This window comes from Prenolepis imparis, unplaced genomic scaffold (genome assembly GCF_030444845.1).
Source record: "Prenolepis imparis isolate NDT839.2.m4 unplaced genomic scaffold, iyPreImpa1.0 SCAF_15, whole genome shotgun sequence".
Taxonomy (NCBI): Eukaryota; Metazoa; Arthropoda; class Insecta; order Hymenoptera; family Formicidae; genus Prenolepis; species Prenolepis imparis.
The window spans coordinates 1,397,812-1,415,392 of record NW_028141173.1 but is presented as its reverse complement, the minus strand read 5'-3'; the positions used below and the strand labels follow the sequence as shown (position 1 = coordinate 1,415,392).

Here is a 17,581-nt window from a genome sequence, read left to right as displayed (position 1 = left end):
GACTAATATCTAATCACATTATCGCAAGGGCTTTATATAGGAAGCCTATTAACGATAGATATTACGCCATCAATATCCTAATTGAATCAGTTGGCGATAATAATCGACGCCACTAATACCCTTTACGATTCTAATATCGATCCAATTTTGATCGAGTATATTATTGAAACGAGATAGAGTCATTGTTCTGCACGATTAAGTTACTTACGTTACGTAGCTTCCCTTGCGATCGCATCGCATTGTCCTGCAGAACTTTCCTCGTGGCTCTCTTAGCCGGCAGATTGGCTAGCATTTTTTGAATACTCTCGCCTAAGAACAAGTTCGTATGATTATTGACTGCAACCCCGCATGCGGTAACGAATATTTTCTAAGACGATATTTATAAATCTTATATTCTTACAAATTCAATTTAAAGTGTCTATTAAAAGATTCTACTTTGTAAAACATAATTTATATTTCTTGTATCTTATTAATTCACTTGTAAGAACCTTTACATAAAATACGAAGTAAGAATAAAATACGAGATTAAAATACTAAATTAATTATAAGGCTCTTAGAATGATAATTAAATAGAAAGAAAAAAAGGTAGTAAAAGTCAGCGTAATAATTTATTAAAATAAAAGATAAGATTTAGTAAAATATTGTAAAATTAAATTTAAAAAATTAAAAAATGTAAAACAAGGCGCACGTTTCGATCTCTTTCTTTGGGACCGAATCTTCAACGCAATTAAAAATTGATTTAAACATTAACATTAGATATTAACATTAAAAATAAATTAGTACCGCAGTCCATGGATAGAGTAAAAAGGCATTAAACACTCGAGTCTTAAATTAAATTTTACAGTCACCACTTAAAAATTTAACATTTAATATTTTTTAATAAATCTATTTGCGCGTTAATTATTGCGCTGGCTCTTACTACCTTTCCCCCTCTATTTAATTAAAATACGAAAATCGTGTATAAGAAGTTTGCAAGTCTTCCAGTATAGATGTGCGCTAAAAAAAAATCTTTCTTACGGTCGCTCGGTCGGACCCTAGGTCCGGCCGGTGTCTGCTTCTCCTTGGGTCGTTGATCCACGTTGACGATCCTTGGCTGCGTCTGCGAGTTCTGTATGTTCCTCTTCATGCCGCGCTGACGTCGTCGACGGCTGCGGCTGCCGAACGGCCGCCACTTGCACTTCCTCTTGCCGCTGCCGGTGAGACCGAGCAGCCAGGCGGAATCGCCGCCGCATTCCAGCATATGACGATGCAGCTCGGCCACGCTCAGGCAGCTCTTGGTGCATTTGGTGCACACCGTTTCCACGAGCACGGCATCGCGAGCTTCATCGGTGGGCGCGCTCTGTCCAGGAAGATACAGATGCTTGTAGTGTTCGCGCTGATCGCCGGTCAGCTCGAAGTGCGAGCACAGGACACGCGGGTGGGTAGTGGCCTTGTGATCCTCCATCTCCTTCAGCGTCATCTGCATCGTTACAACAATATCGGGCGATTTACAGATCGTTCAACTGGATCGCGCTGTACTTGCGTATCGATCGATACGGATACGCGGTGTTTCAATTGGTGTAAATGAGATTAGGCACGAGCTATATACGGTTTCTTGCTTGGCTTTTTCTCGAAATTTTCTACCAGATATGACCAATCCGAAATCCGTTTACGCGGAAGACTAACTAGATAATGCGAAAGCTACACAGACAGTTATTTTTATCACCGAGATTACATGAAAATAAAAAGTTCTATTTTGGTTCAGCGCGTTAATTAGATTGCATTAGATAATCTATTCATTCCGATGACTTGTAATAAGCCATCGTAGAAACAGAGCACGAATGAGTTGGCAATTTGGATGAATCGCCGCAAGCGCTTATCGCTCAGTTCAGAATGTATCGCATGAATGTCAAAGATCAAGTACACTACTTGATAAATTATCTAGACCGCGTTCGCACCAATTGAAATGCACCGTCCGCCACGCGACAGTAACATCTGAAAAAAATCATCTTAAAGGCTTGTGTATACATAAGCTTGCATATTATTTATAATTTATAGTTGTATCATATCTTGTCTATAATCGCTACGTTCGCAATTGTATATCTCTTTAATCATTGTTGAACATTTTGCGTTTAGCTCTCGGTTCGCAAATTTTGTCCGACATATATTTTTATAAATATTATTATAATATACACACAAATTAAATTTATTAATTATATTTTCGTAATAAATTTAATTAAAATTTTCATTTGTTTATTAAAATATATTTACAGAATAGAGAAAGAAAAAATTTTTTTAAATAAAATAATTTATTAGATTTTACATATCTAATAAATTATTTTATTTAAAAAAATTATGAATAGTCTTGATAATAAAAAGATTAATAGTACCTACGTATAAAATAGTCTTGATACTATTGCTCCAGTTGATGTTTTGATTATTGCAAAAGACGAGACACTGAGAACAAAAGGCAGGTAAAAAAAATCATATTTACTCGAAATAAAAACTCAAGTTTAACTCATTATATATACAACGATACAATTGTGGGATTTTTTCAAACATTGTTTTCTACTTACAATTAGTTTCTCTACCTAGGTTCTCAGCACCTCGAATATCATACAGAAAAAAAAATATAGAAGTGCTATATAAAATAATATCAACTCACGTGTTTAGAACCACAAGCGCCGCATATATAGATTCGTGTTCGCGACCACTCGCCACTCAGCTCCGCGTAGATAATCTCTTCAATATTGGCTTCATTACCGCTTTGCTCCCGCCTCTTTAGTCTCATAAAATCTGCAAATTCAATGGTGAATTTCGTAGTAATAAACGATTTCGTTGAACACGACAAATGTGACGATTCTTCCGTCGTCGTCTCTTTCTTGATCTCGCTTAGAAGCAATTTGCCAGGATCGCAGCGGACAAGGTCGAGAGTCGCGGAAGCCGCGTCGACACTGCAACCTCCATCAACATTATCTTGACTCGCTGCCGGTTCGACGACAGATTCAACATGCTCTCCATCGCGAACAGATACTTCAGTGATTTCGCAAGACATCAACGGGATTTGATGTAGCCTACTGATGCGTTCCTTGATCAGCTGCTGCTTCTTCCTAAGTGATAGCTGCGTAGAGATGTCGAACTTGCTGAGGTCTTTGATCGAGCACGTCCACTGTTCCCTGCCGTCGTATTTGCGCGGGAAGTTGTACTTCTCGAAGGAGACTCGACGCGGACGCGAACCGCTACTAGTTTTACCGGCTTTACGCGCGTACTCGCTCGAGTTTTCGTATTCTTCGCCGGCTGAGTAGTCCTTGCTGTAAACCGGCGTCGCCGCGGTTAGTGAGATATCAATCGGAAATTGAATCTGATTGACGTTATGCTCGTAATACGATTGTTGCGGCGGTTGTTGTTGCTGCTGGGATTTTGATTCCGTCGTCGTCGTCGTTGTGCACGATGACGAACCGCCAATCGTCTGCAGCTTGCCGTCCAAATGGTGTAGCAAGTTCTCGCGGATATTGCAGCTTACATTGCTGTAAAAAGAGCTGTCAAACTCGGGGCTGGCCGGGTTATCGATGGAATCCCGTGTCGCGATGAGTTTTGTTCGGGTGTTGTCTGACTGTCGACCTTGACTTGTCTCCAATTCCTTTTCTTCAAATATTCTCTCTTTGACTGATGAAACGTTCATCGTCTCACGGTTGCAAAATTCCTTGCAGGGCGAGCCTTCTTTGATTTTCTCCTGCTGAAAAAAAATGCTTGTTTGAAAATAATGAAAACGAATTGTTTGGTGTCTTAGATTTAAAGGCTTAAAATTGAATGTAAAGATTATATTTAATTTAAAGATTATATTTAATTTAAAGATTATATTTAATTTAAAAATTATATTTAATTTAAAAAATATAGTAATTACAAAATTATATTAATAATTATACAATCTATTATATATAAAAAAAAATAATAAAAATTAAGAAAAAATCAAAAAGAATTCTTCAAAATAAATATTTAAGTGTAGAATAATATCAATAATGTGTTTAGTACTTAAGCCAAGAGTAAATCAACAAAAGGGAATGGAAGACTAACAAACTTTGAAAGATTTAAGTGATCTTCAGAAAAATAAATATTGAGCGAAGCTTGAACGTAGATTCTATATTCTATTCTAGAACACGTGAACAAAAGCTGCATTGCTCATTGATTTTCCATGATATTTACCTGAACTTGACTGGTGGACTTTTCCGTATTTCCGCTATGCGTCTCGTTCATGTGTCCCGTCAGAGCTTCACGAGTAGGATACCTTGTTAAACATTGAACGCACGCATGATACTTGTCTCCATGGTTGCTGATCATATGCTGGAACAGCGTTTCCAAGGTATCGGCGCACTTCTTCGAACAATATTGGCAATTTTGAGAAGGTTTCCGGGAGTTTCTTTCCGATCTTCTACCACCACCGAGTTGGTGCACTCTTTCCTTGTGTCGCTGTAGTAGAGATGTAGATGAGAACTTCCTATCGCAGTAGAGACAAAGAAGTCTGACCGGTGTGGTGCAGGACGATGACTTTGACTTTTGCGTCGACGGAGCATTCAAAGGCGATCCTGAAGAGAGTCGCGAGGTCATCGATTCGCTAGTCTGACAATTTTGAAGCACAGACGCGACCTTGTCCAAGGGTAAACTGCAGTGCAAGCTCTTCATGGTTGATTCCTGAGCTTTCGAATTTGATTCTTTGATGTCCTCTACCTTCGATTCAGTCGTGTCGGTAAGTTCCTTCATTTTCTCGCATTCTTCGACTCTCTGTTGGCCTTTCTGGTTATCAATCGTTAGATGAACATCGTTTAACAACCCGTCTAGTAATTCCATGCAGATCGCTCGCACCTCCGGGTTTTCCGAGATCACGTGTTCATCACGTCGATCTTCTCCTCTGCCGTCGTCGACATTCGCTCTCTCCTCAACTTGGTGCTCGCTTAACCTGTCCATTATGATTGTGCCCAGTGTTCGATTTTCCTTTTTTTCTCTCGAAGTGTCTCGATCACTTTCGGACGACTCTTCCTTTTCGATGTCTAGATGTTCTTGCTCCGTTCTCGAAGATAGTTCCTTTGAATCTTGATCAAGTTTAACTTCCGAAACTTCTATACTTTCTTCCATCGCTTCCTTTGTATTCGAACAGTCTGCAATCTTGGAAGATTCGGCATTTCCGACCTTTGAGGAATCCTCCAAACACGGTACCACGGCAGCTTCGATATCACTTTCGTTTGAAGGCTCGGACTTCACCGTCGTACCTGTCGGATTCTCGTCCTCGTCAGTGTCTTTTCTTCGTCTTTCCGGCTCCTTTTCCACGCTCTTTCCTTTGTCCTCCTCCTCATCGTCCTTGATCACACCATTCAATACTGTCATCACGTATTTTTCAAGCGTCTCTAGATTTCTTTCGACGCTATTGCGATCGTCCTCCTCTTTCCTCGGTGACTCCGCGTTTCCCTTAGCACTTCCGTCCGGCACCTTCTTACGCAAGTTGTTAATGACATTGCTCAGCCTCGATCGCTTGTCCTGGGCAGTCTGCGCCGATTTGTAAGCATGACCGTATCGCTCCTGTTGTTGCTGCTGACGATCGCCGTTGCTACCTGCCGCGTTGGCAGAATGGTTGACGGCAAGATCCTCCAGGCTCTGCATCGACGCCACCATTCTGTCGGAAGACGACGTAGCGTCGGATATCGAATTAGAGATGGCGGCCAACTTGGCCGTATGATAAGCCTCGATCGTGTCGTCGTTCGGTGTCTCGCTACCAGCTACGGCCGCCTCTAAAAGGGATTCTTATTGTAATCGCCGCTATTCATGCGAAACATTTTGTTTGAAGAAAAAACACATATGTCAAATATTTGCGTTTAGTATTATGCGTCCACAATCGTAGAAAATTTTCGGCAACTAGCAAGGAATTTCTGTTTCGAGAAAGCTCTGAGAGGGTCTTCGAAAAATATAGCTTAATTTATTTTTAGATTACGAAGATAATTGTTTGAGGACGGACGGGACGAGAAGATAAATCGTTGCCATTAAGAAACAATCGAAGTACGATGGCTATTTATTTATTTAAGGCTGACTAGATGTGACGAAGTTTCGTGTAATTTCATCGCGATAAACCTCTGTTTTATCAATGCTGTTTCACTTTAATTTTAGTTTAATTCTCCCCATTCTCTTGCACTGATAAATTTGGACTGAATCAATTTTTGATTAATGATTCTTTCTTTTCAATTTATTATAGGTATATACATATATTTATAATAAGAATCATTTAAAAATTAGAATCATAAAATTAAAAAAAAAAATATCACAAAAAGTTTAACTACAAACAGCGTAGATTGAAAATCTTTGCTTTACAACCTTTAGAAATGATTCATTGTTGAATATTCTGCTTTTATATTTTTCTCTCTTTCAATCTTGTTAATGGTATTGCCTTATTCTCTGCATTAATCCTTTAGTTGTTCGCCATTTTGTTGAGAACGGAAAAATACAAATACTATTTCAGAGAGAAAATGAGAAAGAGAGAAAGAGAGCGCTCTTTGACTATATCTCTGCCGACACTTTTTTATCCGGAAGTCGGGGAGAAGGGAGGCTGCGAGAATCGATAACCGTCCCTCTGCCATGTTGAAAGGGGTTACGGCTGTACGAATAGCGTGTGCTCCAAAGGGGAGAAAAAGAGATGGATGCGTGTATACATACATACACATACACAAACACAAATGCAAACACATACATGTACCATAGCCCCTGACAACAGCCCCGAGGTGGTAAAAACCGGCCGGCTTAGTGATACCTACGACAATCCCTTCGACTATCCGGTTCGTTTTACGAAAGGCGTCGACAACAATGATAATTAATGGTTTGTCTATCGAGGACTATTAACTTATACAAAATGAATATACCGCTCCGCTATATATACATATATACGCTATCCCCACCCATGTAATATCGATTAATTTCTCGTCTACCTCTTTTGAATTTTCCTCCTCGCGTTTTACACGGTTTCGTGACACACAGTACGTAGATCCGTTGGGACTTCATCATCGTTAAAATTGCGAGCGAATCGATTTTATCAGGCAAGATTCCATGGAATGTAAGGAAGTTTTGAGAGAAACCGTATACGTTTCCAAATCATTATCCGGTAAAAAAACACATTTTTTAAATAAACGATGTATATTTTGTCATGTCAAAAAAGATATAATAAGATTATTCCGTAATACTTTCTCCTTTTATCATATTTAATCTCAAGTAAGTAATTTTCACTGTTGTCTCATCAAGTATATACATATGTAAGTAACCAAGCAATAATAAAAGTCATTTACTTGATATTAAAACACGGCGGGACGTCGTGTAATTTCATTACCTTCATTACGTAAAAGCTAATAAATAAAATAATACAGAAGCCTATATTATATTGTAATTAATATTAGAATGGAAATTAATCATCAAATGGAAATATAATTCGGTATTTCCATTTTTCTCGGAATAAAAATTTCTCCATCTTCTCGTTAAATACTTTCAGTGGAAAATTATGTTATAGAAAATTTTGCGAAAGATGAAAATTATATCTAGACATTATTTTCTCTCTCTTTCTCTCTCAAAGAAATTTTCTTCTCTTGAAAATAATCCTAAGAGTAATTTTCAGAAATAATCTCGGGGGAATTTTCTGAGAAATTTCTTCCTTGCGAGAACTCTTCCGGGAAAATTTCATGAAACATTGTTCCTCTCAGGAGACATTTTCTCTATATCAAACTTCTAATAAGATTAAGTAAAGACGCAGTATTCTAACGCAGACAAATATCGACGATTAAAAATGACTTCTAAGACCAAGATTTAAAAGACTCAATGTGAGAACTCGGAATAAGTCCACGATTTATAAGGCCTTTTTAAATGCGGAGTCATATCTTAAAAAAAAAAAGAGAGAAGAAAAATCCTTACGAGAATCGCACGAGAAACTGGCTTCGCCGTTGCACCCAGAGATCCCTCTTTCGTCTCTAATCTGGAAAGGGGTCGATGTAGCTATCGCTCGCGGCGTTTATCAGCGGGATTTACCGACGTCGTTGCATCCGAGAGCAAGTTCGATAATTGCTTAGCCGTCGCCGTCGCCGCTGCGGCGATTATGATCTCGACCAGCGTGACTACTTTCAAAATCCCGTGTACGTTTGTATTCACCTACCTCCGTGGGTCCGCGCGCGGATGACGGATATATGTGTTGCGCAATGCAACGGAGCGCAATCGCGGAGCCAGCCGCTTCGCGAGAATACGCGTACGCACGCATGGAGGGACACCGATCACGGCCATCGCATTGAGATACACGGACGCCGTTATTACGTGTACGCTATGATGTGTACAAGGCGTGATACGAGTAATAATAAGGTCGAAATTATATACACAGAGGGAATTTTCTCTTGGAATTTACCCTCAAAATCATGGTAGCCGTGGGACAATATGGTATGAAAAGAATTTTATGAGAATTTCTTTGATTAATATTTATCACAATAAAATACAAAATATGTTTGATTAATTTTAATATGCAGTTTAGATAAATATTAATCAGAGAAATTCTCAGAAAATTCTTTCCATATCATATTGACCCACAATTATCATAATTTTCAGGCTAAATTCTAAGAAAAAATTCTCTCATTGTCAGTGTATATAAAGGGTTTCAACACACGTGTCGTTTTAATTAGCAAATCAAGTTCTGACAGGACAAAAGAAGTCGCGAGCCGAAGTTTCCGAGTTAAATTATTCAAAAGATAACAATTTATCGTAGTCAATACATATTATAAATAAAGAATTGTTAAAAAGCATAGTTTTATATAGCTATATAGTTAAAAATCATAGTTTTATTTTATATAGAGATTTACTTGTATTTTTTTTATTAAAATAAGAATTATTTAACAAGACCTATAATGTGTATTGATTCGTTCACTGGGACACGCGCTTTGCAAAAGAAAAATTACCTTTTGGATACATCCTTCGCAAGATGCAAACGTAAACGTCGCAATTGCAACGGGGTCTTGAAAACAATCGTTACGCCATCATAATCCGGTGGTCGTATTCATGTTTATAGTCGTGTGTACAGGGACCGATTGAATTGTGAATTTTATGTGGAATAAAGTTCGCGGAATTGTGTGTATGTGTGTGTGTGTGTGTGTGTGTGTGATATCCCTCTCGTCTTATCAAGTTTGTTGATTTCTCTTTTCACCGAGAAAGAAAAATCTCTGAATTTACTCGGTATATTCTCGGTATATTTTCCGAAAGAAAAACTATTCAGAATTATTAGAGCGTGCTTTCTTCGTACATTGTAATGTGCGACTTTTTTCGGTGAATGTATAATCGCGATATTCATTGTTAGTAAAAATTTTGCAGAAATTTATTGTGTATAAAAGATTGTGTATGAATATTTTATCTCACATGAATTATATTTCGTAAAGTAGATTATTAATTGTCGCGCATATGTTAATTTTTAACGTTAAAATATCTGACAAACCTGAATGAATTTTTCTTTTATCTAGAATTAACATAAAGATAAACATGCAACAGGTTATTTCGTTAATTTTATTCATGTGTTAAATATTTTTCCGATCGTTCAGGTCATTTCACAAAAATATTCAGCAAGAAAAAATTTACTAAAAAGTAACATTAAAAAAGTGAAATCGACGAAATATGATATAGCGAAGACTCTGATACGCGACACTCATCTGTATAGAAGAATTATGATGCTGACGTGGCACTAATTGCTATCCCTAAATTGATGACGAGAGACCTTTTGTACCTGCCTTTTTGTTGAAGGAGCAGGTTCTTTTTCTTACAATTTAAAAACAAGCCGGACAAAATTATACAATGCGTACGTATTATAGAATTTGATATAATTATACAATTTTTTAATACGAACTCACCTCTGCTTGGTGCCGGTGGAGCCCTTTTCGGGGTATCGTCGGCAGAGGGTGTCCTTTCCCTCATCCTTACCCGTGGGATGCCTTAGCACCATTATTTAATTCTGAAACAAATAAGAAAACAAAGTTCGAATAAATCAATAACATTGAAAGAAATAATAATATTATTATTACTTCTTGGTAATGTTTTATATTCTAATTAAATCTCTTATTGCACAAATAACAGTATGTTTATACATAATTTTTGAAAATAAGAGAAAGAGACAACAATTAATTGAGATTTATACTATATCACACAAGTGTAATAATGTATACATAAAAAAATATAATCATATGCGAGGAAGAGTCATAAGATTTCAAGTCTCTCCATTTTTATCATTTAATTATTTTCTCTCGCTTCCTTGTTTACTTTTCCATTTGTTTACTCATAAACCAGTTTATAAATAAGATATACGAAACAAAAAGTGACACGACGAATATAGCTCGAATGACCCGTTGGCTTTTTTGATTATCGCGCAGTCTGCAAAAATTAGTCTGCATTTTAACGATTTAACAAGAATTGTGGTCTCGATACGTTCGCTTAACTAGTCATACGGAAGTTTGATAGTCGTATGGACGTGAGAACAGAGATTCGGCAAGGGTCGAGAAGAATGAAGGCGAAGGAAAAGAGAGAAAGAGAGAAAAAAAAAAAAGAACGAGAAGAGGGCAGGGAGAAAGGTGTTTGCCTTCACCGAGGATCGAGAGCCGATTTTCGAGACAACGCATCTCGCCTCGGTCAAGAGAAAATCTTTTCAAAGAATATAAATAGAAAAAAAAGCAAAAAAGAGAAGAATAGAAAAAAGGAAATCTCTCGCTGCATAGATATCATAAAACAAATATTTCTCTGAGAGTATTGTATAATGGAAAAGAGCATAATGCAGAAAATAAATGAATAAACATCCTAATTATGAAAATCTTTATTATAAAATAGGATTTTAAAAATACAATCCTAAACATCCTAATTATGAAAATCTTTATTATAAAATAGGATTTTAAAAATACAGGAAAAAATACAGAAAAGAATAGAAAAAAAAGAGCGCGTAAAATGATACAAGGTTCGTCTTACCAAGAATATATAAAAATTGGTAACAATAAATGTAGAATAACCAAACAGATCGATGGATGAAATCAATGAAAGATACGAATGAATATATTAAATGTCAGAAAATTGACACACGTTCAAAAATTGAAAAATATTAATTCAATCTAAAAATCTATATCTTCTCATATAATTATTAATTGAATAACTATTTAAGCCCTTAGTTAAAGCTGTTATTCTTACAATTTTTACAATTTAAAAGTCTGTGAGACTTTTAAAGAAGCCCTTTGAGAAATCGCATTACGCAACTCAAAGATTAACGCAAAAGAAATAATGATGACGCGCGACATATCTTGCGTCTATCGATAATTCTCCAACGAAATAAATAATCGAAAATCTGACAAGTTTATTCGTGCATAAACTATTAGGATTAAACGATATTAAGTAAAAGGTGAAATATTAAAATGACTATAGAAAAAGTGCAAGAGAGAAATAAAGACAGATTGATTGTGAGAGAGAAAGAGAGAGAATCGACTATCGGGGAGAATCGCCCCGTGTTCTGGGTGGAACTTAAAATATCGAGCGTCGCGCACATCGACGCTGGCGCCGGAAACACGGAAAACGCGGCGTCGCGGCGTCGAGAAACCTGGAAATAGAACTTGGACGCTACGCTACGAAGAGAGAGAGAGAGAGAGAAAGAGCTGTTGGAATTTTCAATAGGTAAAAAAGTGGAAATTCCGAGGGAAATCTTGTCGACCTTATGTTTAATAGTTGCTCGCATGGAAAATCCCCCTCCCCAATTTTCAAGAGAAAAATGATAGGAGCATGAAAGATCACTTGTCAATTTCGAGTGCATCGGATCGGTAATCATTATCCTACAAGGACGACCACGAATGGCACGAATGTCCTTATTAATGCGAGGCTAAGGATGTGCGAGGATGACAAATATCGATTTCAGCTTGAATTTCGGTGACTATAATTAATCGATATTCTCGAAATATCAATATTTCGTTGATATAATATATGTATATATGACAAGAATCTAAATACTTTGTTGACGTAAAAAGATGACGTCAGCAAAAGGATTAGTAATGCTTCCAGCGAGGATAGAGCTAGCTAAATCGATACTTTCTATTACTGATATCTTTTACATATTTCTATAAATATTCTCATTTATCAAAATATTTTTATAAATCAATATCGAGATAAGATTTAAGACAGTTATAATGCATTCTACAATTTAATATAGTTTAGAGAAAGTTATTATTCATATAATCTTCTGTATACACAGGCAATTATAATTTTGAGATAATTAACCCTTAATTATAATTTATAATCATTTATGACAACGATAATAAAATATGTTATACATATAATGAGAGAAAGAAAAAGAAAGCAACAATTTTATCTTTTCCTTTCATCTCACCTTTTAAAGTTTGAATTTACAGGAAACATTAAAGTCAATGTATCTATAAGTCTAGAATAGATTCGGAAAAATATTTTTCATCTTATTACTAATTTCAATTAGTCGAATATTTGTAAATTCAATCGACGATTTAATTTCTTAGCTTTCACCAGGAATGTTCAAATATCGCATTTTAGAATGAAAAAGTCCATAAAAATCTGTTTTACGACCTTAATCTTTTTCGGCTTTCCTTTCGTTTTACCAGAAAATCCAACGTTAGTACTCTATAATGTAACTTTTATTGTTGTACATAGTTTTTATTGCTGATAAAAACACAATAATAAATTTACGATATTCTGTTTTATATATTAATGTAATATTCACGGCCATATCTCTAATTATTGAGAAATATCAATAATTAAATGTCGCGCGATTATGATAACGACAAATTAATGTAATTTTATACATTTCGTGTAAATTTAAAAAAATTACATTAATTTGCTATCAATTGTCGATATTAAAAGCAATGTTTTTACATTATTAAAATAATGAGCAATGAGAAATGAAGATTATTATGTTTGTATCTCGGTTTGGATGTAGTAATACTTATAATAATTATCATTACAGAATAACAATTGGTGTAAAATGTATATCTTCTACGTATATTTATCGCATCAAAGATTAAATTAATCGCGATTCCGTCCAATTTCTATTTCTGATATATCTCTTTTCAATATCTCTTTTCCATTATAAGTATTAAGTAAATTTTTCAAGTTTATATCAAACGATGAAACGATCATGCGACTTATCAATATTATTCGAGGGAAAAGGAGCTGCTGAGAAAATATTGACAATCCTAAAGATAAAATTATCTCGGTATTAATTTTGTCGAATTATCAATACGAGGACTCGTATTTAATCGCAGATTGTGGATTCGCAAATTCGTTGTTATCTACGATGATAACAATGTTGTCGAAATATGTATTCATTTATTTTCGATTATGGCACAGTGTTTAAAAAATTAATTTTTTTGTTGCAGTATGTAAAGTTGCCTTCTTGAGATTAATGAAGATAAACGTGAAAGAAAAAAATTGCTAATTAAAAATTTAATTTTTTAAAATTTATTTGTACCATAATGTACATAAAAATATGGTAAATAATAATTTCTTCTATATAATAATATATAATATTAATTTATTACATTAACGCATTTTGCGCAATAATTTCACGTAAATGAGTCAAACTCATTATCGGGCTTTGTTGTTTCAATTACGATAATTAATTTTATAAGGGATTTTGATTTTATATATTAATATATTAATATATTTGCGCAATTTTCTCTGCGTCTTAAATTATCTTTTTCATTTTTCTTTCTTTTTTATAATCGGAATTTGAAAAAATTTGACGCACGGGTACTTGATCAAAATTTTACAAGAAAATTAATATATTAATAAATTATAATTATTCAAATTTAAGTAATATACGCTCATTTTGATTCGTGCTTCAATCTTTTCTGTAAAAACTATATAAGAACCCATATTTTCCTTTTACTTATTTACCGAAATTTGTAGACTCGCATTTTTCAAAGAATGTAATAAATTTCGGCGAAACTGAGATCCTATTTTGAAAAGTTTGAAACAGCTATAACTTTATCTTGCACATTTCTTATGAGTTTTTCCGATTCTTTTCAACTATACCCACCAAGTGCTTGCCCGACTCTGGCGATCGATCGATCGAATATATGATAATGTAAATGTAATCCAAACGTGTATAATTAATACTGTTTACTCTGCGTTATAGAGCTCATACTTGTTGATATGTCTATTTATCTATATCCCGTTCTTTAACTCCCTATCACGAATCTTTCAATTGCTATTGTATGATATAAACGTAGAGTCTATTCTGAAAATGGAAATTTTCTGTGAATAGCCTGTCTATATCAAACGATAATAATCGACATACTAAATTTGAGATATCGCGTGTATATGATATATTTAATACTTATTATTCTAAACAATTAATATATTTTCTCTCCGCAAGGAGGTAAAAAAATATTACTTTTTTGCGTCCAAGATAAATAAAGGTATATATAAATTAAAAGAAATAAATATATATACATATATATAGTATCTATATACATAAGACAACCGCAGTGATATAGCAAGAAGGTGACATCGCGACAATTTACATTTAACTATACCGCAATTGTTATTGAAAAATCACCATTTGCAATTACAAATTCACCGAGTGACGTCAATACGAGCACTCGAGCGCGCGGGAGAAGTAATAGAACAAAGTTTGATAGAAAAGTGTGGACTATTACTAAAAGAAATTGTATCTCGATAAGGATGACGAAGAATTTCAATTCATATACAAATCCGGTAGTGGTTGTTAAAAAACAAAATAAACATTGCGAAACGTAACTTTATCTTTACGTCCATATTTGTTCTTTCGCATTTCGTTTGCACTTGAAAGGCTAAAATATTACGTAATCCGCGTGTTTGTGCCCTCTCCGGACGACTCGATCCTGGCCGAGTGTAGATCGAGAGTTGGGTGAAATGCAGAGTCGTGGACTGAGGCGAGATCGCCTCAGTCGTTAGCCTCGCGAAGAAAACGGTGAAACGGTCTCGCGGTCTCGCAAACATCATCGCCTCGTGTGCCTCCGCAACGCGGCGAGTCCAGTTGACCTACTTGCAGCGGCGACGTCGACGTCGACGTCGCCGGCACCGGTGCTCACCGTCGTCGTGTCGACGCCTCTCTCGCTAAAGAGAGAAAGAGAGGGATCCGATCCGCGAGTCGTTCTTCGCTCTCGCACTTAATTTCGAACGTCATCTCGACGTGTGACGGCATATCACGAACCACGTTACATGCGCCGACGACTTTCATAATATGTATGCATACGTATCTCGCGTCGGATGTGTGAATGCATGTTTCGAAAAGCCTGCAGCTTAACATCGATATTGTGTTTATTTTTTTTTTTTTTTCTCGGATTCGCACATTGAGAGAATTTTCTCTTAGAATTTACCCTGAAAATCATGGTAATCGGGATAATATGGTATATGGAAAGAATTTTCTGAGAATTGTTCTGATTAATATTTATCACAATAAAAATAATAATATCTACAACAATAAAATATAAAATATAAAATGTTTGATTAATTTTACTAAACTGCATAGTGCTAAACAACATAGATGACAGTATTATTGTCATGAATATTAATCAGAGAAATTCTCATAAAATTCTTTCCATACCATAATGTCCCACGATTACCATGATTTTCAGGGTAAGTTCTAACAATAAGAGAAAATTCTCTCTGTAGCAGAATTTCGAAATTCGACTCGTACCACAACCTCGAGAGAAGTTTTACGGGTTTTAGCGGGAAAAATTAGAATTCGCGATCGAGAAAACTTTTTCACTGGCATTTTTTTTTAAATCGAACGTGCGTAACTGTTCCTAGAATTTTTTCGTTCGTTAATTTTTCGCGATTTTAATACATTTTATATTCCATCTTTAGAATTTCCACGAATAGTTTAATTTCTCGGATTCATTGTCATGATAATTGTGTAATGTAAGGCGCTGTCTTTTCCTTTCTATTTTCGACATAAAACGTAGTTATCCTATTCTAAGTCGTACTCTTGTATGACATGAGAATCGTATTCAATGTTTGTATAAGATTCACTTTAACAGACATCTCGGAGTGAAATGAGACATATTACTTTTCATAATTATCCTGGTGCACGATATACAACTTTAAATTTCCTTCTTTACAGCGAATCGTAAAAAAATATTATATTAAAAAAAACCTATCTAGATTATATATTAAAATCTTTCACAAATCATTCGCTCTTTTCAGTGTCCCTTTTTTCTCTCCTTCTCAAAGCGAAAAATATTACGTATATAAATATATTATTCATACGTTCTCGAAATGAAAAATATGTACATAAAGATTATATACACGTTATCGTAATTCGGTTTCGTGGAAGACTCAAACGCGATAAAGTTCCGCGTCAAAAAACAAAATTAAAAAAAAATGTGAAAGAAAAGAGATCTCGGTCTCCGCGAATTTGATGCCGGCGTGGAACCTACTTTTCTCTTTTTCCAACAAGAGACTTTGAGAAGCCTTGCTCAGCCGGCAAGATTGGTCACCGTAATGTCGTATATAACGTGTAAAACGTGTACGTGAATTCACGATTCGCTTTTTAATCCTTTACGATCTTGCGTCGACATAGAAAAAAAAACTCCATAATGCAAATGAAATATGAACAACAGGTTTTTTTTTGCCAAATGATTTAGGCGATGCGCGATTTATAAATTATATAATTTTAGAATGCTTCTTCTTTTTTTTTTTCTTATAAAAAACGGTATATAAATATTGAATTATTAACATTTCACACGCAATCTTGAGGTAAAAACAAAGTCGATGGATTTCTTGCAAAAGGTTTGCTTCTTGAAGAAGAGATAGAAGACGATATTTATTAGTATAATCCTGTGGAATCGTGTTACTTGAACCATAAAAAAATGCCAAAGATAAAATCGTCCTTAAGATTTAGAATTACATTACAAGTCAAGTAATTTTAAATTTAAAACATAAATGAGACTATTAAAACAATTGTTAACTATTAAATATCGAATAATCAAAATTTTGGGAAAATTCTAAAGCTGCCAAACTTTAACCGAACTAATTATTGACCGACTTTAGTTAAGTAAAAATTTTAATTTAGTTGATTACAAAGTTATTTGCATTTCGGTTATTTCGCTGCTGATTAATTCGTTTACAACAAGTTAGCGACTAGTTTTGTTTATGGGAAACATTATTGGCAGAAAGGACATACGAACACCGAGATTGGAGGAGCTTCCGAAAAGGCCGGTGGACGGAATGAACCACCATGTTAGCGTCAACTTGCGGGGAAGGGGGGACTAGAGACTCGTCCTACTGCGCAGTAACAATACCGAAAAGCATTCCTCGCACTTATTAATGACTCCAAAAAAAGGTCACCGTTAGTGTCCGTAGTTAATACATTTGTACCGGTCAAAATATTACACACAATTATCTATAAGAAACTGAGGAACCCAATCGAGGTGAGAAAAATAGACCGACACGGGAGGGAAGTTTTTTCCACCAAATAACAGTCAGCACAGAGGATAGAATTTAAGTCAAAGGAAATAGAGAGACGAACGAGAGATAAAGAGAAAGAGAGAGAGAGAGAGAGAGAGAGAGAGAG

General features: G+C 35.4%; 1 protein-coding gene across 2 annotated transcripts in view; it reads right to left on the bottom strand.

Annotated features, from left to right (window-relative positions):
- The window catches only part of LOC145946343 (uncharacterized), a 36,660-nt gene that overhangs the window by 17,571 nt on the left and 1,508 nt on the right, over positions 1-17,581 (bottom strand). Inside the window, exons 2-6 of one of the 2 annotated variants that reach the window (XM_083055941.1) lie at positions 9,879-9,979; positions 4,183-5,759; positions 2,645-3,715; positions 1,018-1,459; positions 209-309 (exon numbers count right to left, since the gene is read on the bottom strand). In XM_083055941.1, coding sequence (XP_082912067.1) covers positions 209-309; positions 1,018-1,459; positions 2,645-3,715; positions 4,183-5,759; positions 9,879-9,942 — 3,255 coding nt within the window. In that variant the 5' untranslated portion in view covers positions 9,943-9,979. The remainder of the gene's footprint in view (positions 1-208; positions 310-1,017; positions 1,460-2,644; positions 3,716-4,182; positions 5,760-9,878; positions 9,980-17,581) is intronic. The other variant, XM_083055942.1, reaches the window with a different exon arrangement.